We start from the raw sequence: 26,307 nt of genomic DNA on the forward strand, positions 1-26,307 counted from the left end.
TGAGAGACACTGTCCTTCAATGTTACTACTCTGAAGATGCCTGCCACAGTTGCTGGCGAAACGTCAGGAAAGAAAATTCCAAGACCACGGTTACACAGCCCGAATAACCTACAAGAACCAATGAACTCTGACCGTGAAAGCCTTCGACAATATTTTCAAAGCTAGCAAAATTAAGAAACGCCTGATCGTTTATTTACACAATTAGATTGAGGGGATACTCTAACATGACATACCTTCAATGCAACCATGCAGTATTTTGTGACCTGAGTGGTAATTGGGGAGTTATCTCTCAGCAGAAACCTTTTAGTCCATTCACCCTCTCCATCAGCCCCCATTTTCCCAATAAGAGGATCAATAATGTTGGAGCGGGCTGTCTTATAAAATCAACTTCTGGTGAAAAAAACCATGCTCAGTGGTTTCCAGTTCCTCTGAGTTGCTGGGGCAAAGTCTCTCCGCCCTGGGTATCTTCTTAAATCTCCCTTCTAAAATGGCAGAAGGTAAGGCTGCACATCTGGCCAATGTATAAGCCCTCCTGTGTGTATTCATTTCCAGGGAGTACAGCTATGCAGCTGGTGCTAAGATATACCTGGGATGATGAGGTGCTATGAATGCAGGGGAACTCGAAAGGTCCACTCGTCGCTCAACATTTTTAACCCTTTGATCACTGAGTACAGTTATGGTGGTGGAAAGTGGCATCAAGTTGCACCTGACCTATGGTGACCCCACAGGATTTTCAAGGCAAGGGACTTACAGAGGTGGTTTGTTATTGCCCACCTGTGTATAGCGACCCTTGAATGTCCTTGGTGGTCTCCCATCCAAGTATTAACCAGGACTGACCCTGTTTAGCTTCTGAGCTCTGATGAGATCGGGCTAGCCTGGGCCATCCAGGTCATGGAAAGTACAGCTATACTTCCTATAAAACTGTTTCTTTATAGCCCTCTTCATCATGTGTATAATTTTAAACAAATGTTTCAGAGTGGGGCTGGACGGCAGCTGCATGGCATGACTGGCATGACCAGAAGAGACCTGGCACTGCCACAGGCAGGGCAGCCATTTCCCAACCATGCTGGGGATCTTTAAAAGACCCGTATGGCAGATGAACAGGGCCTCCATAGGTGATATGGGACCAATGGGGATGGCAGCCGATACTGATCCCTGCAAGAGGGATTCAATGTGTTTTTTGACATCTCACATGGAAACACTCCAAATCAGCGTTTTTTCCACAGGTACGTGAACCGTGTGTTGGTCCATGACGTCGCCACAGATCAGAAGTGGTATTTCCTGTGTAACTCTTGGCTGGCCATTGATGTTGGAGATTGTGTCCTAGATAAAGTATTCCCCGTAGCCACTGAGCAGGACATGAAGCAGTTCAGGTGAACTAGGGCATTTTTATTATTATTTTTAGCAGTGTGGCTGGTTTGGATGCAATCTCACCACATTAAGAATGTAAGCTTTATTTATCTGGAAGTGCTCTGAAAAACTGGTTCTACAATGGAGCATGGCTCCAGTTTAACTGTGGAGAAAGTGGTGGTGGAGGATATCAATTGGCTAGCGCTTGTAACATCACTAACCCACCCGACACAGAGAAATTTGCTGTTGTTTTTTAAATGTTTCTATTGTCAAAGTAAAATGAAAGATGAATATAGAAATTAGTAAACAGATGTGTATTGCTTCAAAATAAAACTTGTCTATAAAATCTGTGTGGTGCACGAGCCTGACTAGATAAGAGTGTCCCCTGAAAATATGACTATTCCCCATCAAAGAATCCCAGAATACTGGCAGTAGTTGTTTTCCTGTCACTGCAGAATGTTGCTCCTCGTGGTCCAGCCTGACATCTTTTTTCTCCTCCCTCCAGCAACCTGTTTTTTATGAAGACCTCCAAAGGTTTCCAAGATGGACATATCTGGTATTCCATTTTCAACCGCTCTCCTCGCAGCTCCTTCACTCGGGCCCAGCGAGTTTCCTGCTGTTTCTCGCTCCTTCTGTGCACCATGCTGACCAGCATCATGTTCTGGGGGGTGCCGAAGGATCCAGCTGACCAGAAAATGGATTTAGGTAATTGCATACTGGTTCCAGTCTTGAGCTGGAAACGCGGGAATGAAAAGTGATTTACTGAGCAAGGAAGCGTTGCTGTTGGGAAGGGATTCTCTGTTTGATAGCTCCTCTTCAAGGCTGTCATCTTAAAGCAGGGCTTTACAGGAGCTCAGGGGCCCTGTGGTGCAGAGTGGTAAGCTGCAGTACTGCAGTCAAAAGCTCTGCTCAGGACCTGAGTTCGATCCCGATGGAAGTCAGTTTCAGGTAGTCGGCTCAAGGTCAACTCAGCCTTCCATCCTTCCGAGGTCAGTAAAATGAGTACCCAGCTTGCTGGGGGTAAAGTGTAGATGACTGGGGAAGGCAAACCACCCCATAAAACATCAACGTCGTGATGTTACGTCACCCCATGGGTCAGTAATGACCCGGTGCTTGCACAGGGGACTACCTTTATCTTTTTTAAACAGGAGCTTAGCTCACCAGAATTCAGCTTGTTTAACCCTATGACATTTAAGGTGATAGTTTCTACTCCAGAAAGAAATGAAAGAAAGAAAGTAACTTGAGTAGTGTAGTGGCTACAGTGGTGAGCTTAGAATTGAGAAAACCAGATTCACATGTAGTTATGATGCTTTCTGGGTGATCTGAGAAAGGTCTCAATCTCTCAGCCTAACATATCTCGCAACTTTATTGTGAAGGAATGCCAGCATCCTGAGCTCTGTAATACAAAAGTAATAAAAATGTCTCCCAGCCTGTGAGCACGTTTGTCAGATAGTTTTGTTTTTGTATCTGGCAAAGTGCAGCCAGTTGTTGGCAATTTCTGATGAGATCCAGATGTCTTCCCTGCATTCCTGGGAAATCACATTTTCTCCTGCAGTGTTGAGTTCCTCCTGGGACAATGTGATTTCAACCACCCATTCTGGGTTGCAGTCCAGATCATGTTTGCATCAGCACTGGTGCGTCTGATCCCAGATATTCAGCATCCTATAACATTTGGCTAAGGTTCAAAGTACACAATACACAAAATTCCATGATTTTGACTTTCTTGAGCTTCTAAAGTAGGCTACAAGTCTGTTGAGAAGAGGGCACGCGGAAAGAGTGTTTAAGCCTTTTCCTTCTGGTTCTTTCTATTCAAAATATCCCTCCCCTGCTAGATGAAATAAATGGGGTCCCTGTATCTTCCCTATGGTCTTTGCAGTTGAAAAGCAGCTGGGGGAGAGCTTTTATACTTTAAAACAACCAAAGAAGAAAGCCCGCTGTTAAAACCCCCCCACAAATCAGCTTAAAGACGAAAGAAACATAGAACTCCATGTAGATTGCAATCCTAACGGTATTTTCTTGGCACCATACCCCATTGAAGAACATGGGACTTACTTCTGAGTAGATCTGCTTAGGATTGCTCCCATAACGTCTAGCTTGCATGTAATAGTGGAAGCCCCTGGTTCAAATCCAACCCTAGATAACAGCTCACTAGCTGCATTTATGCAAACCTTTATTTTCTTAATCTCAGCCCCCCCCCCTTCCAGGTGGCCACTTTGGAAGGAGGACCCCATTGAAGTGCCTCTATTACAACTGATCTCCAGCCGATAGAGATCGGTTCCCCTGGAGAAAATGGCCGCTTTGACAAATGGCATTGAAGTCCCTCCCCTCCCCAAACACTGCCCTCCTCAGGCTCCACCCCCAAAACCACCCGCCGGTGGCAAAGAGGGACCTGAAAACCCTAGGCTAGCCTGATCTCATCAGATCTGGGAAGCTAAGCAGGGTTCCCTGGTTAATATTTGGATGGGAGACCACCAAGAAGTTCAGGGTTGCTGTGCAGAAGCAGACAATGGCAAACCACCTCTGTTCATCTGTTGCCTACAGAGTCTCTACAAATTGGCCACCAGGGCTTGGGTTGGGGAGGGGAGTCCAGACTCCAAGGAGGAAGGAAGGGCTGTGTCCCTGGGTGAGAGAGATGACTCTTTCTCTGGAGACTCCTCCTGAATATCAAAGAGGGCTCCTGGAGGCATCTCAGATGCGTACTTATGGGATGGTCCCACAACCTCAGTCTCCTGCTTGTTCAAGTCTTCTGCTTCTTCTCTTGGTAAGGAGTTGCTCCCCAGGCCTAGGACAGCCACTTCATACTTGCATCAGGCTTAAACCTCACGTTTTACAAACAGAACCCCCTCTTTTCTACCTGACTTTGCCAGGTAAGATAGAGTTCACGTGGCAGGAGGTGATGATTGGCTTCGAGAGCTCCCTCCTCATGTTTCCCATCAACCTGCTCATCGTGCAGATCTTCAGGAACATCCGTCCTCGGCCCAACAGAGAGAAGAAGCCAGGGAAAAGCGGACGAGTATCTCCCAGTCTATCTACTCTTCCCCATCAGGGTACCCAGAGTGTGTCACTTACCCCTGAAGCTGTGATCAAGGTAAATGCCATCAATTGGACAGTCATGATATATTAAAAACAAACATACATGTGCCTTATCATTGCTGGAAGGTTGAAATACAAACAGTGCCTTACGAAACAAAATAAAAACAGACAGCTCACCAAAAGCCTGGAGATGGGTCCAAAAGTCGGCAATCACTGGGGAGGCAGATGCACGTGTAATCTGAAGGAAGAAGAAGAGTTGGTTTTTATGTGCCGACTTTCTCTACCACTTAAGGAAGAATCAAACCGGCTTACAAGCACCTTCCCTTCCCCTCCCCACAGCAGACACCCTGTGAGGTAGGTGGGGCTGAAAGAGTGTGACTAGCCCAAGGTCACCTAGCTGGCTTCATGTGGAGGAGTGGGGAAACCAACCTGGTTCACCAGATTAGCCTCTGTTGCTCATGTGGAGGAGTGGGGAATCAAACCCGGTTCTCCAGATCAGGAGAGACATTGGGGCACCACAGAAGACTTAGAAGACCATGCTGGCTCGTGTTTTTGTGTACACTCATGCTTCCAGGCAGTCATGTGGCCGGGACTTACCTGAACAGCCGGTTGTGGCCAATGGGCCATGGTTCTGCTCCAGGAATGGAGCAGGCTAACCCTCGCAGCTTCCAGCCGCTTGCCTGGATGCCAACATGGCCAGGCGTTTCTGCCCACATCTTTCTTCCCCCTCACAGCCTGCGATTGGCTCAGGGGCAGGCTTCCGTTGCCCGGGATGACACACAACGGGCGATGCATCATATGATTGTCGCACCACCCCTGTGGCCTACTTAAGGCCTCGTCGCTTGGCTACCTGGCCTCGTTCCAGGTTGCAGCGGACATGCCCTCCCTCCCTTTAATTATGTATTTTGTTATGTTTCTTGTCACAGCTCAGGCTGTTTATTGGCATTGGGCCGGATCCTATTTTGGGGGAAATGGCCTGCATGCCTGCCTCCCCCTTTTGGGGACCCTCATAAGGGGTCATGTGGTGGAGTCCTTCCGGGTGCCCAGCTCGGGGGCTGTCATGCGGCTCCACTCCAGATGGTGAAAGAACCTCTTAGAAATTTACATCCTAGTGGAACCAAGGATTCGCCATTCCCATTGCTCCCCAACACTTGGGTTCGGGGATCGTTACATCGCCTGATATGGTGTTTAGCCAATGCCAGGATCCGCCCCTATGCCACACCCCTATGCCATTCTCCATTCTGTTGTAATCAATACCTTTGTTCAACCCAATTTTTGTGTATTTGTGTATTCGCTCCCCCTTTCCCATTTCCGGCATGGAACCACTTGCCCTTAGGACTGCAATTAGGCCACTGACAACAGTGAGAAAATGTTACATGTTCCCTGTGTGGAACTTGATCAGGCGATGTTCCATAATTTCAGCATATTCACTTTTTTTCCCAAAGTTACCATCTTTTTGGTTCTGTTCAGGACATCAGGCGAATTGCCAGCTCTCTCTTCAAAACCCTCAGGGCTCCATTTCCTTCCTTGGAGCCCGATTTGGGGAAGTCTACCGACATCAACAAGCTTTTGGCCTTAGTGGAGGACATTATCTGTCAGCAGAACAGAATTGGACAGGAATTTTATGACGAGAGCAAGAAGAAAGATGACCCAATTATCGTTACTCTCGGCTTGGTGGATTTACAAGGTAAGTTTACAAGCTGGCAATTTTGGTTACGACAGGATTCCAGTAAATGAAAGTGGGAGCATCTGCTGAGGACAGAGACTGATCTGGCCGGCATGCAGTCCTAGCAATGGATTCTCTTGCTGTTTATGCAATACCGTTGCAGCTACTGCCTGACCATTCGTTTAGGGAAGGGCTGTGGCTCAGTGGAAGAGCATCTCCTTGGCATGCAGATGGTCCTAGGTTCAACCCTTGGCATCCCCAGTTAAAAGGATCAGGTGATGTGAAAGACTTCCACCTGAGACCCTGGAAAGCCACTGCTGGTCAGAGGAGACAATACTGACTTTGATAGTCCAGTGTTCTGACTTAGTATAAGGCATCTTTATGTGCTCCTAAACAAGTGGCCGTTTCACAGTCCAGAACAGTTTGCTATTTCACCTAATGCTTGGGATATTGTGAGTCAATTGGGGTGGATTCTCTCTGTATGAATGAGAGCTTGGAGAAAGTGATATCTTCCAACTGAGGGGAGGGGCAGCGAAATAGCAGTTTGGCAGTTTTGAACAGAGAGAGTAATTGCGTTTAGAGGCCCCAGTAAGGACCCTTGCTGTGGCATTTTGTACCAGCTGGAGTTTCTTTCCGGGTCAGTTTCAATGGCAGACCTAACCTGAGGACCCCTAAACTGTAATTAAGCTTGTGTGTAAATCTGACTCTGCAAATGAATTAAAATACAAACAAACCCCGTTTTTTCCCTTTCCTTACAGAAAAGACCAGGAGCCCAACTCCAGAGAGAGGGATGGGTGAGAGGCTGAAACACCGAGACTACAACCGTTGCCTCTACATGCAACTGCAGAACGTGGAGACGGAGCTGGAACTGCTAGGGGCTCACCGCTTCCAGAACCCGCAAAGCTACTCCCAAGCTGTACGGCAGGTTCAGCACATGAAGGGCTTCCTGGAAAGTCAACTCTGCCCTGCAGCATCCATCAGTGACAGGTAAGATAACGGGTTCAAGGAAGGCCAGCTGTAAACCATACCTGTTGCTTCCAGGCAAAACAAAGCACCTCATCTTCTGCCCCAGATGACAGAAGATTATCAGAAGGGTCCTGCAGGATCAGATGTCCATCTAGTTCACCATCTTGTTTCACAGAATGGGCAAACCAAAAGGGCACTGCATGCCCTTCTGATGTTATCTTCTAGTGCTACTATTCAGAAGTGTGATGCCTCTGAATATGTAGGTTCCCTTTACTCACCAGGACCAGTAGCCATTGATGGACCTCTCTTTCATGAATCTCTCTTATCCCCCTTTTAAAGTCATCCATGCTCATGATGATGCACTGGCAGTGAATTCCACAATTTAATTACATGTTGAGTAAGAAATTACTGAGCAAGGTTGGTAACGATAGGATATTTCAGATGTCATTAATTAATTGGAGTCGGAAGTGACTTAACAGCATATAACACACACACACGGAATTGCTCTCCCTGCTCCCTGGGGTGGGGGGAACTACTACTATTTTCTACATGCAGAAGGCTTCAGAGGTTTCTGTAATGATAGGTCACTATTACTTCTGCATTTGTTAATTCAATGCATGTTGCTGTGGCCTCTCACATGTCTTTTACAAGGCAACAACCCAACTTCTTTTGGCTTACTAGGAGCTCACCTACTCTCAGCCTTCCGGGAGAGGATAAGAAGGAGCCAGCACCCAAAGGCCTGCCGTGGTGGTGTGTGTTCATTGGCTGGTTCCTGGTTGCTGTCACTAGTGGCGTATCTGGATTCTTCACAATGCTTTATGGGCTCCATTACGGCAAGGAGAATTCCATCAAATGGCTGATCTCCATGGCCATCTCCTTCTTTGAAAGCCTTTTCATTACACAGCCGCTGAAGGTAAGCTCCTATCTCTCACACATGAACACATGAAGCTGCCTTATACTGAACCATACCCTTGGTCCATCAAAGTCAGTGCTGACTACTCAGACTGGCAGTGGTTCTCCAGGGTCTCAGGAAGAGGTTTTCACATCACCTTCTTGCCTAGTCCCTTTAACTGGAGATGCCGGGGATTGAACCTTGGACCTTCTGCATGCCAAGCAGATGCTCTACCACTGAGCCACAGCCCCTCCCCTCACAGGTGTTAGCTAGGTAGGACTTGGCTGCAAAAGCTTTATTTCATTGGTTAATACAAGATGACACTGTTGGATGTTCTGTGTTTGAACACAATTGGACAATCTAGGTTGGGGAGCATCATTATTTCATAAGCAGGGAGTTGGATCCAGCTAGTGTTGTTGTTGTTTTTGCTCTGTCTTGCCCAATTCCCCTCCTTACTACAGCTCCCATTCCACGTGGCTTTTGTCTGTACAGAGACCATGATCCCCAGCTAAGCCTTTTTGGGTGGTCAAAGCTGATCCTTCTACCTATTTTAACCAGCACAAAACATAGCTGGACCCAAATTATTTTTCTCTTCCTTTGAAGAAGAGACTTTGATGCATGTTGTCAGTCTTTGACGTGCTGTCCCCCCCTTTTGATTTGTTTGTTGCTTGGCTGAGATCAAAGGACTGATATTTGTACTTAATTTACAGAAGTTCTGTAGGATGTGTCTACATCATAAATATAAACTTGCTTCAAACCTGTTTGATTTTAATGAATCCCACTAATAAATTCTGACCTGGATGGTCCAGGCTAGCCTGATCTCATCATATCTGAGAAGCTAAGCAGGGTCAACTCTGGTGAGTACTTGGATGGTAGACCACCAAAGAAAGTCCAAGGTTGCTACACTGAGGCAGGCAATGGTAAATCATCTCTGTTTGTCTCTTGCGTTGAAAACCCTGTGGAGTCACCATAAATCAACTGTGACTTGGTGGCAAAAATAAATAAATTCTTGGAATTGTGGTTACAGTTAGGGTATCGTGACCTTTACTACAGAATTCTTATCACTTTCATAAAAACGTACCATCTAGAGTTCCTTGGGGTTGGGTTAGGGAACCTGGACACTTAAACCAGATTTTTGCACTGTGTCTGTACCAAGACAGTAAAATAGATGCCTGATGTTTGAACTGTTCATAGACCTTGTCTTTATTTAGAAACAAACTAGAAAGCATCATTCTCTGTCAGTGTAAACAGGTCAGCAGAATGTTAGATATAAACAATTTTAGAAGAAGTCTTGTCTCTCAATTTGCATCCAATGTTTTCTAGGTGCTAGGATTTGCTGCTTTCTTTGCTCTGGTTCTGAAAAAGGTGGAGCAGGAAGATGAGGAGAACACAGCTATTGACGGACCACTGTCTGCCCCAGGTAGTTTATTAAGCCGTTCAACATTAATGACCCTTGATGAGCTGGAATCTCTTTCTCTGCTTTTGAGATGTTAACACCCATCAGACCACAGATGTATGCCTCTCTCTTTCATCCAAAAGAAACTACAAACCCTGTAGGGCTTCCCTTGAGACTCTAACCACCCAGGGAAAATGTTTTCACATTCTCAAACTCTCTCCTAGAATTTGTGTGCCAGACCGGTCCATCAGCACTCCAGAACCTCCATTTTTTCCTCATGAAAGGGCCTTTCACCACAGCAGTTGAGTCAACAAAATTAGCCCTTGGCCAAGCCAAACGGGATGTCTGCCAAATGTATTTGTAATCTTTGTGAAGTGGAAGTTTGACAGCCAGCTACTCATTCCTCTTGGTCTTCTTCCCCTTGTGTCAACGTCTATTTTTATCTCCCCTCAAGCGGAGAGTTTTCTCTCCTCCTGCCTCTTTCAACAGCCATGATGGGTCTTGAATCATTTATGTTACTTGATATCTGTAGCCTTTTCTGTGTTTTAACTGTTATTTGGTTTTTGCCTGTCGTTCTTGGTGCTGGGTAAGTGGCTATTTTGCATTGCTAGATGTTCTCTTTTGGGGGCGGGAGGCTGATGCCTTGCTTGTTGGGTTTAAAAGATATAAATTGCAGCTTCCTTCTTCAGTAAGGAATCAAGGCAGATTTCTTACAAACATTAAAAATCGTAACACAGTGATAAATATTTTAGCATCAAATTCTTAAGCCCTTTTTAATTTTCCTAGCATAAACGACATTTGGCAACAAGATTTATTAAAACCAGCTTGAGTTTGTGGGGAAAGGGGGGGAATGATAGTGAGGCTTTTTATTTTAAATGGATAATTCAGGCCTAAGGCTGCCTGAGCCCTGACCTGGATGGCCCAGGCTAGCCTGATCTCGTCAGATCTCAGAAGCTAAGCAGGGTCAGCCCTGGTTAGTATTTGGATGGGAGACCACCAAGGAAGTCCAGGGTTGCTGTGCAGAGGAAGGCACTGGCAAACAACCTCTGTTAGTCTCTTGCCATGAAAACCCCAAACGGGGTCCCCATAGGTCGGCTGCGACTTGACAGCACTTTACACACACACACACACAAGGCTGCCTGAATAGCCGAGTTTAGCCTGGACTTGTCAGAGCCTGGGTGCTAAGCAGGGTCAGGCATGGTCAGTACTTGGATGGGAGACCACCAAGGAAGTCCAGGGTTGCTACACAGAGTCAGGCAATGGCAAACCACCTCTGAAAGTCTCTTGCCTGGAAGGCCTCACGGATGGGGTTATCATGAATCGGTTGCGACTAGATGGCATGCTCTTCTTCTTCTTCAGGCCGTGCCTGATTTCCTCTGGGCCTGGTACAAATGCAAACACCATGTGCCTGCACCCATTTCACCCTATCTCATTAGTCATGAGAGTTTTACATTTTAAAAATTCTGAAATTAAAAAAAATAGACCATGTCATAGTAACAGACTGGCAGTCCCCACTGGGGTCTCCTAATACCTTCTGGATTATGGCCTGGGACATATATATCTGAAGATACTCTGTTTATATGGGCCAGTTTAGGTTCTTTCAACATACCCTGTTAACCAGTGCCAGATTTTGGGATAAGCTACAGCTTGGGGCAGGGGTCCTAACCTTGTTGACCCTACTGGCACGTCTGGAATGGTGAGAGCAGGTAGTGGGCCCCACCCCAAAATGGCTTTCTGTGCAGGTTCAGACACAAAAAATTGGGACGTTCCAAGTCAACCATAGGAGGGAAGTTGCTCCTATGATCTTTTTGAAAGACTACTCCCAGAAGGCACTAAGATGACACCTTTCTGCATCCTTCTGAAGAACTTCCCGCTTCAAGGAAGTGGAAGGAAGCCAGGATTGGCCCTTTGCTTTGGAGAAGAAGGAAGTGACTACTAGGAAACACACTGGTGGGTGCCAGTGAGTCCATTGGCATCATGATGTGGATTGGCACCGGTACCATGACTGTGTATGGGTTGACAATACAAGGGGCATCTAAATAAGAAAAAAGGTTTAGATTTTATTTTTATTATTTATTTATTGCATTTCAATCCCACCCTCATTCCCAGCAAGCTGGGCTCAGAGTGGGTCACAACAAGATCAAAATCATAAAACATAGGTTAAAACATATATTAAAACATACTTTAAAATCATTCTTCGTTATACATTAAAACAAGATGGCATTTCCCTTCATTATATTTTTTGTGATTTTTGTCTTCATATATACATAGAAACAAAACTTTCATATTTATATTCTGTGTCCTTTCTATGAGAGTAATGAAAGTATTGTTTTTATTGAATGGATTCTCTTAAATTGACCTATGTTAGGGCTTCATCATCCTGTCTTGCTGTTGACTAAATTCTCTGTGCTTGTGCATGCTCTCTCTCTCTCTCTCGTTATACCCTGGTGAGGGTGATTGTAAGCAGGTTTAATTCTTCCTTAAATGGTAGAGAAAGTTGGCATATAAAAACCAACTCCTTCTTCTTCTAACTCCATCCTCCCCTGGCTCCACCCCTACATCTCCAGGAATTTCCCAAACCAGAGTTGGCAACCTGAGGAGAACTCCAGGCCCCACCTGAAAGTTGGTGACACTAATACCAGCCCAGTGAAAGGTTGCCTTCTCCTGTTCTTGCGTGCAGGTGACTCAAACCCCCTCTTTGGAGCCCGTAGAGACAGCGGAAGCAACATCTACCAGCCTCCCCCTGCTACCGATGTTGAGAAAATGAAGAGCAACCACATGAAGGAGCAGAAAGCGTTCGCCCTGATTCGTGAAATAATGGGTATTTTTGTGTTTGTATTCTGAAGAGGGTGGGGTGGGGGTAAGGTGGGGAGTTTTGAAACAAGGTGATTGGTGACCCTGATACACCAGAAAGCAACACAGGCTGGGAAGAGATTTTGAGAACTTACAAGGCTAAACAAAGAAGGACGACTAGGTTTAAACTGTACCATAACATTTTAAGCCTATTTCTCATTGAGATGGTAAACTTGTGCAGTACTGTTGCAGAAAGCATATAGAAGCTCACATGGCTGAATGTGAGAGAGCCAACGTGGTGTAGTGGTTAAGAGCAGCAGACTATAATCTGGAGAACCGGGTTTGATTCCCTGCTCCTCCACATGAGCGGCGGACTCTGACCTGGAGAACCACGTCGGTTTCCCCACTCCTACACATGAAGCCAGTTGGGTGCCAGTTGGGTGACCTTGGGCCAGTCACAGTTGTCTCCGAACTCTCCCAGCCCCACCTACCTCACAAGGTGCCTGTTGTGGAGAGGGGAAGGGATGGCGATTGTAAGCTGCTTTGAGACTCCTTTCGGTAGAGAAAAATGGGGTATAAAAACCAACTCCTCTTCTTCTGTTCTGCCATTAAAAAAAAAATCCCTGCTAATAGAAAACCATCATCTCCTGTTTTCTTTTTAATGGTATGTGCGACTTCTCCAGTCTGCCAATCCTGCCTTGTGAATCACAATCAAATCTTCAACAAGGCAGAAGCCCCAAGTAGCTAGGAGTTCATTAAATCCATCTCTCTTCTTGTCTCAAAGCTGTAACAGGAGCCACCTTCTAGCTTCTTACTGATCTGTGTGAACTGGTGTCAGAGAGGCCCTGGGGCCAAGGGATCATCTTATCCTGGCAATATGATCCAGCATTCCAGTTGGTACCCACAAGGCAGAAAAGCATTAGTTTTTGAATGGAAAACTAACTTCCTCACCCTTTTGTTTTGCTGTCCTTCCCTAGCCTATTTGGGTTTCTTGTGGATGTTGTTGTTGGTTGCCTACGGCCAGCGTGATCCTAACTCCTATTACCTGAACAAACATATTGAGAGTAGCTTCACTGATGGATTCCAGGATGTCTTCAGCTATCAGGATTTCTTCAAGTGGTCCAGGACAACATTAGTCAGCAGTTTATATGGCCCGTATCAAGGTACGAAGACTCCATTCTGAAGCACAATGTTCTTTGTGACAGATTATTGTCCAAACTGTTCTTGTAAACAGTAAAGAGACCGGGGATCCTCCTCCAGTTTCTTTATAGCATTGAATCACCTGTCCTATAGTTAGAATGCATCTTGTCCTAATGGTTCAGCTTTATCTGCTTGACCACTAATAGAGTTGCCAACCTCCAGGTAACAGCTGGAGATCTCCTGCTATTACAACTGATCTCCAGCCAACAGAGATCAGTTCCCCTGGAGAAAATGGCCGGTTTGGCAATTGGACTCTATGGCATTGAAGTCCCTCCCCTCCCCAAACCCCACCATCCTCAGGCTCCACCCCAAAAATCTCCAGGTGTTTCCCAACCCAGAGCTGGCAACCCTAGCGTTATATGCAGTGGGCACTGTGATTTAAACCTAGGGCAACAAAGAAAAGAAAGGTGGTGGAGGGGGAAGGGAGAACTTTCACAAAGCGAGAAAGCCCAGAAGGTCCAGTTCACCTTTAAATTGCAGAATAAAGATGTAAACAAGATCTATTCCAAAAAGTAAATGATTCATCTATGGCCCAAGGAGACATTTGATTTCACATCACCTGCTACCTGATTCTTTAACTGGAGATGCGCAGGCTTGAACCTGGGGCCTTCTGCATGCAAAGCAGATGCTCCGCCACTCAGCCAAGGCTCCCTCCTTAAATGTACAAGGTACTGCTCTCCTCCAGCAACAGGAAACCTTTGGGGAATTTAACCCAGGGCTTTTATGCGTGGCTGTTTCACTCGCTGTCACCCCTCTGAAGACTTCGGGTCTTTGTGTTGATTATGCATGCTGTTTCCGACTGTCAGAGGTCACCTCACTCTCCCCCTGTGTTTCCTCGCATTTTGCACATGTTTTCAGAGATCTGTTTTATCTGAAATTTGAAAATGCGGGCAAAACGCAGGGAAACATATGGGGAGAGTGAGGCAACCTCTGATGATCGGAAACAGCATGCATAATTAACACAAAGACCCAAAGTCGTCAGAGGGCGAGTGAAACAGCCATGTATAAAAGACCCCAGCTGCTTTAGCATAGCAAGACATAGACTTACTGGGCATCTAAGTGGCAGTACTATGTTCAAAATTTCCCCTTGAATTAAAAATTACCCAGTATTGGGTAATTTTCAAAGAACAAAATAACCAAGGGACACAACTTTCTGCAAGGATCACATTGACTTTGAAAGCATTGTGGAAGCATTGCCAAAGGTTGCATAACATATTCTGACTCTTCTTTTCCCACCCCTTTAAATCCTGACCAGGCTTCATCACAGATGGCAACTCTAAACTGGTGGGCAGCGCCCGGATTCGTCAAGTGAGGGTGAAGGGCGACACCTGCCCCATAGATCCCCAACTGTGGCTGACAGTTCGAGAATGCCACGCCTCTTATTCTTTCGACGCAGAAGACACATCAGACTATGGAGAACGCTGGAATGTCTCTTCCACAGCTAATTCTTCAGAGATGAGTTCTGTATGGCACTATCAGAGCCAATCCAAGCTGAGAGGGCATCCAATCTGGGGGAAACTGGCAGTCTACAGAGGAGGAGGATATGTGGTTCACTTGGGGACAGACTCCCATAACGCTTCCAGGTACCCTTTCTGTGATGCTTTTGTTCCCTGTGATGATAATCATACGTTCATTGATATGGGGCTTTTGGGGTGTTGGAAGAGCTTTGCATGCATTATATATACACATCCTTACATTAGTCCTGGCAAGTTTTTGGAGGCACATGAAACAGCCACATTGCTGGTCTTGATCAGAGAGTGCTACAGAGACGAGTGGGCACCCCCCCCCCGGCAGAACAGGCAAAGCACCCCCTTAAACCAGTACGGCTCTTGGATCAACCCCAAACAAATGATCCAAGGAAGAGGAGGCGGCGCGGGTGCCGAGTGGAGGGACACTCACGCCACACTGCCGCACTGACTCAACTCCAGGCGAGGGTGGCAACGGGCAGAAAAAGGCAGAACACACACTCGCACAGAAGCGAGTGGGCACACACACCCCCGGCAGAACAGGCAACAACCCCCCTTTGGCTCCCCCCCCAACCACAGAAACTGCTTCCACACACACAGAATCTGCTTCCCCCGCACACACACACACAAGGGAAAAGGTATAGAGAAAAACCCCAAAAATCAAACTGTGTGGATGTCTTCCAGCAGGAGCACGGAGAAGTAAATCCAATCCTATTCCAGTAAAAAGTTCAGCTCAGGATCTCTCAGGAGCAGCACCACCAAAATGGAAGGAAATGAACTCGGGAGGGGACAGGACGGGAGGGACTCGGGAGTTTTTATACTCTTCTCCTGGCCAATTCAAAAGGGAGAATCCCTGCTCTGATTGGCCAGAAGAAGACCCAGCTTGGGCCACCATTGGCCGCGGGAGAATGCTGATTCGGGGGCACCGAAGTTGTACAAATTTATCCGGCGTCCGCCCAAACTCGCTGAGTTCGACTCGTCGTTTTCCCGCCTTTTTTGACTTTGGTTCTATCCGAACTGGAAACCGCCGAATTGGGGGAAATTCGGCTGTTTTCCATGTCGGATGGAACCGAATCATCAGCCCTAAACGTAATGATGGGCAAACCATGACATCCAAGCCCATTTGGGAAGCAGTTGAAATTCCCTTCCCAACCAGCTCAGAGAGGAGGAAGAACCAGAGGAAGCAGGCAAGCGTGGCCATGCAATACCTACATTTACGTAAGGACATAAGAACCTAAGAAAGGCCATGCTGGATCAGACCGAGGTCCACAAGCCCAGCAGTCTGTACACAGTGGCCAACCAGGTGCCTCTAGGAAGCCCACAAACAAGACAACTGCAGCAGAATTGTCCTGCCCGTGTACCAAAAGCACCTAGTATAATAGGCATGCTCCTCTGATCCTGGAGAGAATAGGAATGCATCATGACTAGTGTCTATTTTTACTAGTAGCCATGGATAGCCCTCTTCTCTATGAACATGTCCCCTTAAAGCCTTCCAAGTTGGCAATCATCACCACATTTTGTAGCTTCCTACCATTTTTAACACCACAGTATGTTGTATAGCGGAAGGCTTGCTCATTCCTCACGTTTGTTCGTTGGCAGAATTCTCCAGTACCTCTTCAACAACATCTGGCTGGACACCTTTACGAGAGCTGTATTTGTCGAGTTCACAGTCTACAACGCCAATGTGAACCTGTTCTGCATTGTAAGCCTCATGTTTGAAACCAACGCATTAGGTGAGGGCTCCAATATTACAGATCCTAAAGGCCAAACCTTACAATATGATTTTGAAAGGGGCTTGCTTTCCCTTTAGCCACACAGCGGCTGCAGGGAATGTTTTTCTCCCAGCGCCGCAGGACCTGCTTTGGATTGGGACCATGGCAGTGCGGGAGAAGGGCTCTCTGCCTCCCCCACACCCTGTGTTGCTTTTTTAAAAGTACAAAAACTACACAGCCTTGCTTTGAATGCATGGAAAACTAGGCTAGCCTGCAGAGTAGAATGCTAATCCCACTCATTCACCCTCCACTTTGATTTTACAGGGGCCTTCTTCACACGGGCTGAGCTGCAGAGTGTCCGGCTTTATCCATACACCGATGGCCTTCACATCTTCGTGGTAGCAGCAGAAGTGATTTATTTCCTGTTTGTCATCTACTACATGGTGGAACAGGTAGGGCCCTGTGGGGAGCTTCCCCATCATAACATGGGAATCCCTTCAGTGTTGAGGTTGCGACTCTTCATGTGAGCATGTGAAGCTGCCTCACACTGAATCAGACCACTGGTCCATCAAGATCAGTACTCAGACTGGCAGCAACTCTCCAGGATCTTAGGTAGAGAGGCCTTTCACATTACCTGGTCCTTTTACCTGGAGATGCCAGAGACTGAACCTGTGAACTTCTGCATGCCAAGCAGAAGTTCACAGGTTCAGAGATGGCTCAGGCAGATAATGCCATAAATAGCTTGTGGCCTACCTATGTTGGAGTTTACCTGCTTTTCAGAGGGTGGGGCCTGAGGAAGGCGAGGTTTGGGGAGGGGGGACTTCCATGGGGTATAATGCCATAGAGTCCACCTTCCAAAGTGGCCATTTTCTCCAGGTGATCTCTATTGCCTGGAGATCAGTTGTAATCCCAGGAGATCTCCAACCACCACCTGGAGGTTGGCAACCCTGCCTATAGGGATCTCTCTGATCAACTGAAAATACCCTGTTGACTGTTTCACCTGCCTTTCACATTCACACAGCAAAGGGTTCAAGAAAAGACAATTCTGGCAGCCACTCCTTGACTTCTGAGAAACATTTATTAGTTTATTTAAAAGAGTTCTACCCCACCTCTAAGCTATAGGCTTCTGAGGCAGCCTCCAAAAATAAAACTCGCATACAATCACAATTCGATAAATAATTCACAAAATAATAAAACATTAAACCCCAGAAAATGCAAGACACTATAACAGCATAAAAATCAATACACTAACATGGAGTCATGCCCATCCGTGCCCACTTCGGTCCCCCAAAGTGTTGGAAGAGCTGTTTTATCTGGGCTGAATGTTGATGCCCAGAATGAAACTCTCAAGGGAATGGAACTTTGAGCATATAGCGCTTTGACTCAGATATTATCTGACTGTATTCATGCTACCCACACTGAGATGTAGGAGTGGAGCCGGCTAGAAATGTAAACAGATCAATCATTCCTTGTCCCGCATCTCTTCAATTGCCTTTAATAACAATATTTGGCATTCATTAAGCTCCTAAATATGCAAAGCATTTCATAATTCTTTGTAAGCCTTACAACAATGCTCAAAAACAGGCTAGTGACAGAAGGCCAGTGTACCAAATTGGGGTAAGAGCTGAGCATTGTTCCTTTATGATGCATTTATATACTTCCTGTCAAAACATTCAAAGTCATTTTTCAATTTAAAATATGACAAATCAATAAACAGCTGAAATTGTCTCAGGCCGCCGTGGTCCCTTTAGAATCTGACAGCGCGAGCTACCTTGCATGACCTGCTTCTCTTACTTATTTATTTTACTTCATTTATACCCCACCTTTCTCCCCAATGGGGATGCAAAGTGGCTTACATCATTCTTCTTCATTTTATCTTAACAACAACCCTGTGAGGTCTGTTAGGCTGAGAGTGTGTGATTGGGCTAGGGTCGTCCAGTAAACTTCTATGATGGAATGGGGGTTTGAATCTGGGTCTCCCAGATCCTAGCCCGATATGGTAACCGCAACAGTAGAGAATTCTTAGCTGGGGATTCAATTGAGGCCTTCTAGCTCATCGTCATTTCTTTAGTGCATTCTTTATCCCACCCTGCCTCCAAGGAGCTCAGGACGGTGTACATTTCTCCATTTTATCATCACAACAACCCTGTGAGGTAGGTTAGGCTAAGAAAGAATGCCTGACCCAAGGCCAGTTAGTAAGTTTCATGCCATAGAGGGCTTTGAGCCTGATTCTCTCCTGTCCTAGACTGACACTCTCACCCCCACACCAGTTCTCTTATGCTCTTTTTTTTTTTAATTATTTTTATTATTTTCTACAATTCAACTAAAATAAACATATCTCAACAATATATTCAGTTGTAACTGCTTGTAACAAAAAAAGTTCATTGCTATTACTGAGAATATGTTATCTATAATATTCTATGCTATCTACTATATGTGACTTCCCCGCATCTTCTTCAGTCACTAATTCTACTGGTTAACACTTTTGCATTTCAAATTAATTTCTAATCCTTATTTTCTCTCATACAGACTTGCTTTAAGCTATCTATACTACTTCTATAAGCAATTTCAAGTCCTACCTAGTTATAATATTATCATCATTGTCTCTATATAACATTCTATTATTCTAAATTAAAGGGATTAGATCAATACATAAACAAATTTTCCCATTAAAAATTCATCAAAGTAAATCCACCGTGGCTCCCTTACACCCCAAAAATAAGCATCATTTTAGCCATTATCTTGTTTTGGGAGGGGATCTGCCAGTCCTTCTTTATTTCCCAATCCCCACCCCCCGTTTTTCAATATAGTAGCTGCAATTCTGGCCTCTGAAGATGTAAAAGAAGATCCCGGTGATCCATTGGCTTCTTGTTAAAATTTCCAGCATCTTCTTGGTAAAATCCTTCATCATGTCTCCCTCCATCGCTGGCTGCCAGGAAGTGTTTTCTTGGGATAATAATGCTCCTCCTGTCAGCAGTGACTCAGACAAGTAAATTGTAGAGGTATTGAGTTCTTTCATGTTGCTCTCTCTCCTTGCCAGCTGGTCACTTGCAGCTACCTCTTTAAAATCTTGGGTCTTCATATTGTGGATCTCCTCAATAATTGTGTCCAGTTTTCCATTAATTGATTTAAATAGGATATTCATCACCTCAGCTAGTTGAAATGCTTGATGTGAGAGCGCTTGTTGTTTTTCGAAGACTAAGTCTTGTTGCACTGCAAACATGTCCATTTGTTTGAGTAACATCTCTTCCAACCTCTTGTTTGACATATCTGCTTGTATTCTTATATAGAAGCAGGCTTTGTAATTTTCAAGATATCCTCAGTTATGCTTCAAAGCAGCACAGATAAAGAAAAGAAAGTAGACAGGAAACTGCAGTATCATAGACCCTGCGTCGTCTCCTCTCGGTGGTTAAGTAGTAGGAACGATTTGATGGTTACACCGGGGAGATTCACTTCAAGTCTTCCAATCTGCCCTGTCTTTTCGATGGTAACAAAGCCCTTCTTGTTATCTTCCGGTCTTAAGAGGCGACGTGGCTGGACATTGAATCAAAGAAGCCGGAAGTGGGGGGGGAAGGTTCTCGTCTCCCTCCCTCCCCTCAAAGCATTTAATTGGTAGTTGTAAAGTCATTCAGAAGTCCCTTTTATTGCGTCTACTCACTGATCAAGTTGATAAGGTCTTAGTCAGTTCATTTAATGGCATTTGTTTATTTTAAAAGTCTCGTTACGCTGGGCAGGGAGTCGCCGGTTTTCGTAGGTGTTTTTATCGTCATTCAGGTCTTCTCAATCAAGATAAAGGCAAAAAGTGTCTTTTTACTCACTCTGACTTCCAAAGGTGAGGCTTCTTGTTCTTTTCATAGATTATTTGATGTTAATGTATAGAGGAGGTCAAAGCCTATAATCCAAAGAGTCGTCCGTGGCAATGGTAGCCCCTATGCCGGCGGGGACAACTTCCAACTCAACGGGAGGCTTAAAAAAGCTCTCTCGGAGAATATGGGAGTCCAAACCGCTCTTGAAGGCTGCAGGGGAATTTCCTGCTTCCCGATCCACTATTTAGGACCGAGTTGGAGTGCTTTTTGCACTCCAAATCTAAACGACTCTTGGTGTTTCCTGGGAGCCCCCAGGAAACAATGGCGCTCGGACCAAACGCTCTACAGGAAGTCTCCAGTTCTCTTATGCTCTTAACCCTATGCTACTACATGAACACACGAGGAACACATGAAGTTGCCTTATTCTGAGATCAGCACATTGGTGCATTGGGGAGGGGCTGTGGCTCAGTGGTAGAGCCTCTGCTTGGCATGTAGAAGGTCCCAGGTTCAATCCTCGGCATCTCCAGGTAAAGGCACTAGGCAAGTAGGTGATGTGAAAGACCTCTGCCTGAGACCCTGGAGAGCCGCTGCCGGTCTGAGTGGACAATACTGACTTTGATGGACCAAGGGTCTGATTCAGTATAAGGCATGTGTTCATGTGTGTTCAAGGTTGGTCATTGCTATTCAGGTTGACAGAAGCTCTCAAGAGTCTCCAGCAGAGGTCTTTCGCATTGCCTAACAAATCCTTTTAACTGGAGTTGCCAGGGATCGAACCTGGGCCCTTCTGCATGCAAACTAAATCCTCTGCCACTGAGCCACAGCACATTGAAGTTAGCTCTCTGGGCACGCACATGGCTTAGAGTGCTATCCTACGCAGATTTATACCCTTCCAAGCCCATGGAAGTCAATGAGCTTAGAAGGGTACAATTGTGCTTTGGATGGCGCTGTTAAGTCGTCAAGTCATGTTTCCCGCTGCTTCATCCCCATGCTCTGTTTCTATATCCTCAGCAGTTGTGAAAGGCATGGGAACCGCCCGCCCCCCTTGGTCACCCAAGGTCTGCCCCAGCTTTTATCAAAACTATTATCAGATTTGGGACTACCTCCAGAACAAGATCCATCACAGCCTTTATCTCAGGGGTATCCAACCTTTATGAGCCTGCAAGCACATTTGGAATTCTGACACGGCATGGTGTACACAGCAACAAAACGGCTGCCACAAAACGGCTGCCGTAGGAGGCGGAGCCAGCCACTGTAGTGGTTTTCAATATATTTAGGGTTAAAACTATAGATTATTGATCAACTTCAGCATAAATTTGAATGGATTCTTTTGATTTTCCTGAATAAGACATTAAGAGACATTTAAGTGAATGGCTGGGAAAGGATGCTTGGAGGAACAGAGAGAGATACCACAAAGGACAGTCAGCAAAATCAGATGTTTGGGAACAAAAGCCAGACAGGCTTGTGGCTTGCTGATAGCGCAAGGCAAGGAGAGAAGAAAAAAGTTTAAAGTGACTCCGTAAACTCTCTTTCACACTCCCCCCCCCAATGGGAATAGAAGGGAGATTGTTGTTTTTTTAAAAAAAGGTAAAGGTCCCCTGTGCAAGCACTGGGTCATTCCTGACCCATGGGGTGACGTCACATCCCGACGTTTTCTAGGCAGACTTTGTTTACGGGATGGTTTGCCAGTGCCTTCCCCAGTCATCTTCCCTTTATCCCCAGCAAGCTGGGTACTCATTTGACCGACCTCGGAAGGATGGAAGGCTGAGTCAACCTTGAGCTGGCTACCTGAAACCAACTTCCATTGGGATCGAACTCAGGTCGTGAGCAGAGCTTTTGACTGCAGTACTGCAGCTTACCACTCTGTGCCACAGGGCTCTTACAAAAGATCAACAGGGCACAGTTAGATCCAGCCTTTGGAAAAACCATCTTCACCAAATGGGCTTCTTAGGGCAGAGAGTTCCAAACCCTTTTAATTGGAGGTTCTGGGGACTGAACCTGCGACCTTCTGGGTACAAAGCAGATGCTGCACCAGTGAGCCACAGTCCCACCCAAACCACATTGTGGTTTTACTTAGCCTTTAAAGTATATGGAAATGCATTATATGCAAATTTAATAATGACTTGTTTTGTCTTTGTGGTCATTGGCCTTTGAAGATTGACCACTTCACCACAAAATGATTGCCACTGCTTAACTTCAGTAACATAGTGTAGATCCTTGTGCTGTGGCGGCAGCGTCTGCCAAAGCAACATTTAAGAAAATCTGCACAGCCGATCAAATCTCCGATAGTCAATCCGAAGCCTTGTTGGGCAAAAGCCCTGCCTGGTCCCACCCACTTCCTAAAAAACACTTGGCGGGCCCCAGAAAAGGTGTCGGTGGGTGCCATGGCATTCACGGACACCACTTTGGGGACCCCTGCTTTACGTGAACTGCAATCAGATCGGAACTACCTCACTGAGCAAGATGCAGTGCTCTGATCTTGCCTTGTTCCCTTCTTATTTTTACATTTTGGTGCGCTTGGAACTGAACACGGTGCGCCTGCAGGGAAAGCTCATGCGAGCTCTGAAGTGGAGCTACTTCCGCAGCAAGTGGAACCTGCTGGAGCTGGCCATCATCTCCATCAGCTGGAGTGCGCTGTTGGTGTTTGCAAGACGCACCATCCTGGGTTTACGGGACATCAGCTACTACCAGGAGCATAAGGATGAGTAAGTGGATGACCCTCGTAACAATTTTCCAATTTTTTTGAACAAAAAGGGGACATCGCTCATAACAGCTAACATTTGCCCATGTTTCATTTATATAAAAACACAAATAAATAAGCAGTAGTCGGGTTTTCCCTCCAAGAGAAGTAGCCGTTCAATTTAGGACACTGTTGTCTTTCCAAAGAAGTATTGATGGACTGGTGAATCATCCTCTCAGGTTTGCGAGCTTCAATCAGACGGCGACTGTCGATGCGGTTCTGGGCTACCTGATTGCTTTCTTGGTGCTTCTCTCCACCGTGAAGCTATGGCACCTCTTGCGGCTGAACCCCAAACTGAACATGATCACCTCCACCCTGCGGAGGGCCTGGGGGGACATCTCGGGATTCGCAACCGTGATTATCATCATGTTCCTCGCCTACTCCATAGCTGTGAGTAGCCTTCTTGCCAAAATAATTCTATCCACCCTTTTGTGTGGAATATTTGTATTTCCTAGAGCTCTGTCTTTAACAAGAGGAAACCTATTGTGGATGGTCTGTCCACATTCTGTGTGTGAAAGAACTGTATGATTAAAATTTGAGAAAAAAGGTACCTGGAAGAAGCTAAGAGCAACATGAAGTATACTTTTAAAGGAAGATTAAAGAGTATGCTGCTTTATACAAGTGGGGAACTGCAAGGACTCACAGGGTAGGGATCTCGTTTCCCAGTTTCCTTCTCTCCCTCTTGCTTTTTCTCTTTGCCTCCCCCTAGCAGTGCCTGCAGCCCGTACCTTCTTTCCCTCCCTCCCACCTACCTTTTCTTTTTCTCCTCTTAGCAGCCTCTCCCTCCCACCTTCTTCTGTTCCCCTCCCACCTCTTCATCTTTCCCTTTTCACTCCTCCCTCCAGCTTTACCTTCCCTTCCTTCTTTTACCTCGGGGAAGGGCACAATTCACAGCCGAGTCAGTGTTTGATTCACTGATATGCCTGTCATCCAGATTGTTAAAACCAGAAGGAAGCTAGGCTGAGCCCCTTGTTCGGGGACCAGCCATGAGTACTGGCTTTGTATTGTGTGTTTTTGTAGCTAATCTGAACCACCCTTATGATCTCTAAAGCAGCTTAGATGTATCGTGCCATTTTAAGACAAACTGCCCTCTAACTTGACTGTGAGCAGAAAAATATCAGTTGCAGGAAAGCTGTTCTGTGTGTGTTAAGTGCCATCAAGTTGCTTTCGACTTATGGCAACCCTGTGAATCAATGACCCTACAAAATGTCCTATGGTTAACCGCCTTTCTCAGGTCTTGCAAACTGAGGGCCGTGGATTCCTTTATCCATCTCATGTGGGGTCTTCCTGTTTTCCTAGCATTACTGTCTTTTCCAGTGAGTCTTGTCTTCTCCTAATGAGACCAAAGTTCGATAGCCTCAGTTTAGTCATTTTAGCTTTTAGGGGGAGTCCAGACTCGTTTTGATCTAAACCCCACTTATCTGTCTTTTTAGTGGTCCGCAGTATACGTTCCTGAACTGATCTATGTGAGTCTGTGTAACGTTTTTTTTTTGTTTGTGTGTCCAGACAAACTTGATCTATGGCTGGAAGCTGAACTCATACAAAACCCTCTTTGATTCAGCAGAGACCATGGTCAGCCTTCAGTTAGGAATATTCAACTATGAAGAGGTATGGTATTTTTATGCTTCGGGCGCTTCCCTTAGGCCTGGATAAAACAAATGTCAGAACCGTTTCCTTCTTGTTCAAATGTTCTAAATGGAGTCCAGCCAACTCCTGGATGGACAAGTTACAACACCTGGTCATGAAGCACACCTTAGAATCTCTCACACTACCAAGAAGGTGCAAGCGTGGCTTCTAATAATGCAAAATGGCCCCCCTCCAGGTTTTTATATAGCTTGGTGGCTGAAGCTGAGCTGAGTGGCCTTGGATGAATTGGTGGGGGGGGGGAGGGCTACTCCAAGCCACTGACATTTGTGTCACACCCCAGAGGGAGCTGAGGCAAACAGCTTTGGCCCCCGCCAGAAGCCTGACTATTGCAGTTGGTTGGCAAGAAGCTTTGGGGCATACTGCTATTTTGGGGAGATCGATACTGTTTCAGGACTAGTACGCCTGTCTGGATGCAAGCAGTTGTCCCTCCTGCTCCTCGCACAATACAAAATATTCAGGCTCCAAGCAGGGTCAGGGGGTGGTTTGGTGGAAATCTTGGGGGGGAAGGTTACCCACCCCATATCAGCTTCCTTCGTAGCTGCTTTATGAAGCTGATTTACCTCTGGGGGAATCTAAGCAATCATCCCAATCGCATGTGTAGTTTGGTTCTACGATGGCATCATGATTGGGGAGGGGTTGTGGCTCGGTGTTGGAGCATCTGCTTGGCATGCAGAAGGACCCAGGTTCAATCCCCGGCATCTCCAGTTAAAAGGATCAGGCAAGTAGGGGATGCAAAAGACCTCAGCCTGAGACCCTGGAGAGCCGCTGCTGGTCTGAGTAGACAATACTGACTCTGATGGACCAAGGGTCTGATTCAGTATAAGGCAGCTTCATGTGTTCAAGGGATATAATGATGGCTCTCATGGTATCATGTACTGTGATATCATGAGAGCCAGCGGGATGTAGTAGGGTCAGGCCGGGAGACCCCAGTTCGAATCCCTACTCTGCGATGGAAGCTCACTGGGTGACCTTAGCCCAGTCACTGTCTCTCAGCCAGACCTCCTGCACAAGATTGTTGAGAGAATAAAACGGAGAAGGGGAGAATGTTGTAAGCCACTTTGGGTCCCTATTGGGGAGAAAATGGGGTATAAATGAATAAATAATCTTCTTACAGCTTTGTTTAGGGATGACTGCAGACAGGGAAGTCCCTGACTGACACCTCGCTACAGCTGTAAACTTATTTATTCCATTTTTCTCCCACCTTTCAATCCTGCCCTGGAACCCTGTGAATGGCTTTAAGGAAAGTTATTCTCTCAGCCTCACGTTTACACCATGGCCTCCTTTACAGGTGTACTGCACTCTCCCACATAAAGAATATATAAGGAAGCAATTTACTTAGGCCATTTACGCAGGGTCAATTTTGATGCTCGCTCAAAGCTCTTTTTTGAAACGCGACCTTTAAAAAGCCTATTCACAGTCCCGATGCAAAAGGAGAAATCCCACCACCACCCCACTCGCCTGCTCCTTCGTCCCTTTGTTTGCATAGCTTTTAGCATCGCAGGTTGCATAGCTAACACACAGCTATGATTTTGCATGCTTCCTTGAGGGAATTCTTCGTGGCGGAGGCGGAGCAAACACAAAAGGTCGCGTTAAAGGGGCTCTTAAGAAATGCGAAGCAGGTATGCGCTGGCTTCCGCAGTCAC

The 26,307-nt window shown here is 46.1% G+C and overlaps 1 protein-coding gene across 1 annotated transcript in view; it reads left to right on the forward strand.

Annotated features, from left to right (window-relative positions):
- LOC130488714 (polycystic kidney disease protein 1-like 2) overlaps positions 1 to 26,307 on the forward strand; it is a 64,544-nt gene that overhangs the window by 36,763 nt on the left and 1,474 nt on the right. The window contains exons 28-42 of the mRNA XM_056862353.1: positions 1,227 to 1,373; positions 1,856 to 2,055; positions 4,218 to 4,438; positions 5,854 to 6,074; positions 6,818 to 7,036; positions 7,697 to 7,928; positions 9,231 to 9,327; positions 11,984 to 12,124; positions 13,074 to 13,259; positions 14,552 to 14,879; positions 16,362 to 16,495; positions 16,799 to 16,926; positions 22,822 to 22,982; positions 23,197 to 23,407; positions 24,524 to 24,625. Of these exons, the coding sequence (XP_056718331.1) occupies positions 1,227 to 1,373; positions 1,856 to 2,055; positions 4,218 to 4,438; positions 5,854 to 6,074; positions 6,818 to 7,036; positions 7,697 to 7,928; positions 9,231 to 9,327; positions 11,984 to 12,124; positions 13,074 to 13,259; positions 14,552 to 14,879; positions 16,362 to 16,495; positions 16,799 to 16,926; positions 22,822 to 22,982; positions 23,197 to 23,407; positions 24,524 to 24,625 (2,728 nt within the window). The remainder of the gene's footprint in view (positions 1 to 1,226; positions 1,374 to 1,855; positions 2,056 to 4,217; positions 4,439 to 5,853; positions 6,075 to 6,817; positions 7,037 to 7,696; positions 7,929 to 9,230; positions 9,328 to 11,983; positions 12,125 to 13,073; positions 13,260 to 14,551; positions 14,880 to 16,361; positions 16,496 to 16,798; positions 16,927 to 22,821; positions 22,983 to 23,196; positions 23,408 to 24,523; positions 24,626 to 26,307) is intronic.

Source organism: Euleptes europaea, chromosome 17 (assembly GCF_029931775.1).
Source record: "Euleptes europaea isolate rEulEur1 chromosome 17, rEulEur1.hap1, whole genome shotgun sequence".
Lineage (NCBI taxonomy): Eukaryota > Metazoa > Chordata > Lepidosauria > Squamata > Sphaerodactylidae > Euleptes > Euleptes europaea.